General features: G+C 51.3%; 1 protein-coding gene across 1 annotated transcript in view; it reads right to left on the reverse strand.

The window, feature by feature from the left end:
• LOC119581883 overlaps nt 1-546 on the reverse strand; it is an 11,971-nt gene that overhangs the window by 2,023 nt on the left and 9,402 nt on the right. Inside the window, exon 8 of the mRNA XM_037930043.1 lies at nt 274-512. Coding sequence (XP_037785971.1) covers nt 321-512 — 192 coding nt within the window. The 3' untranslated portion in view covers nt 274-320. The remainder of the gene's footprint in view (nt 1-273; nt 513-546) is intronic.

Genomic DNA, 546 nt, shown 5'->3' on the forward strand with positions numbered 1-546 from the left:
TGTCAACATGAAAGAATTAGCTTTTCAAAGTATCAACAGAGCTAAGCAAAGCAGTTGAAAATTATCAAACGCATGAATGCTGCGCGTGGACGTGTTGTCCATGCGCCAAAGCACTGTCTAACCACTGTGGAATCGGTTTCATAATCCTCGTTATGCCTTCATGCCTATTATATATGCATAGCCTGAAAGAGAAAAAATAGGGGGTGGGGGAGACAGATAAACCCGACAGTTAGATATGTACACACGCTATTCCACTGCAGCTGACCTACGCACCGATTGCCATTATTTTATCCTCATCCGCATGCGTTCGATCCCCGGGCTCAGCAGCGGCTCCACCTGAGCTTCCCGGGCGGGCGACACTGAATCGGACACAGCGTCTTTTTGATCAGGGACATCGCGTGAGTCCTGATGGGGCTCCAGCCGCAGTACTTGGTGCTGCCTCGGCGCATCGGGAAGGGCACGGCGCTCTCGTGGATGTTGCACGTGTAGCTGTCGTGGTTAATGACATCGTGCTGTGGGCCATGCGAGCCAATTTAGTATGCTTGG

The sequence above is a fragment of the Penaeus monodon genome, chromosome 15 (assembly GCF_015228065.2).
Source record: "Penaeus monodon isolate SGIC_2016 chromosome 15, NSTDA_Pmon_1, whole genome shotgun sequence".
Taxonomy (NCBI): domain Eukaryota; kingdom Metazoa; phylum Arthropoda; class Malacostraca; order Decapoda; family Penaeidae; genus Penaeus; species Penaeus monodon.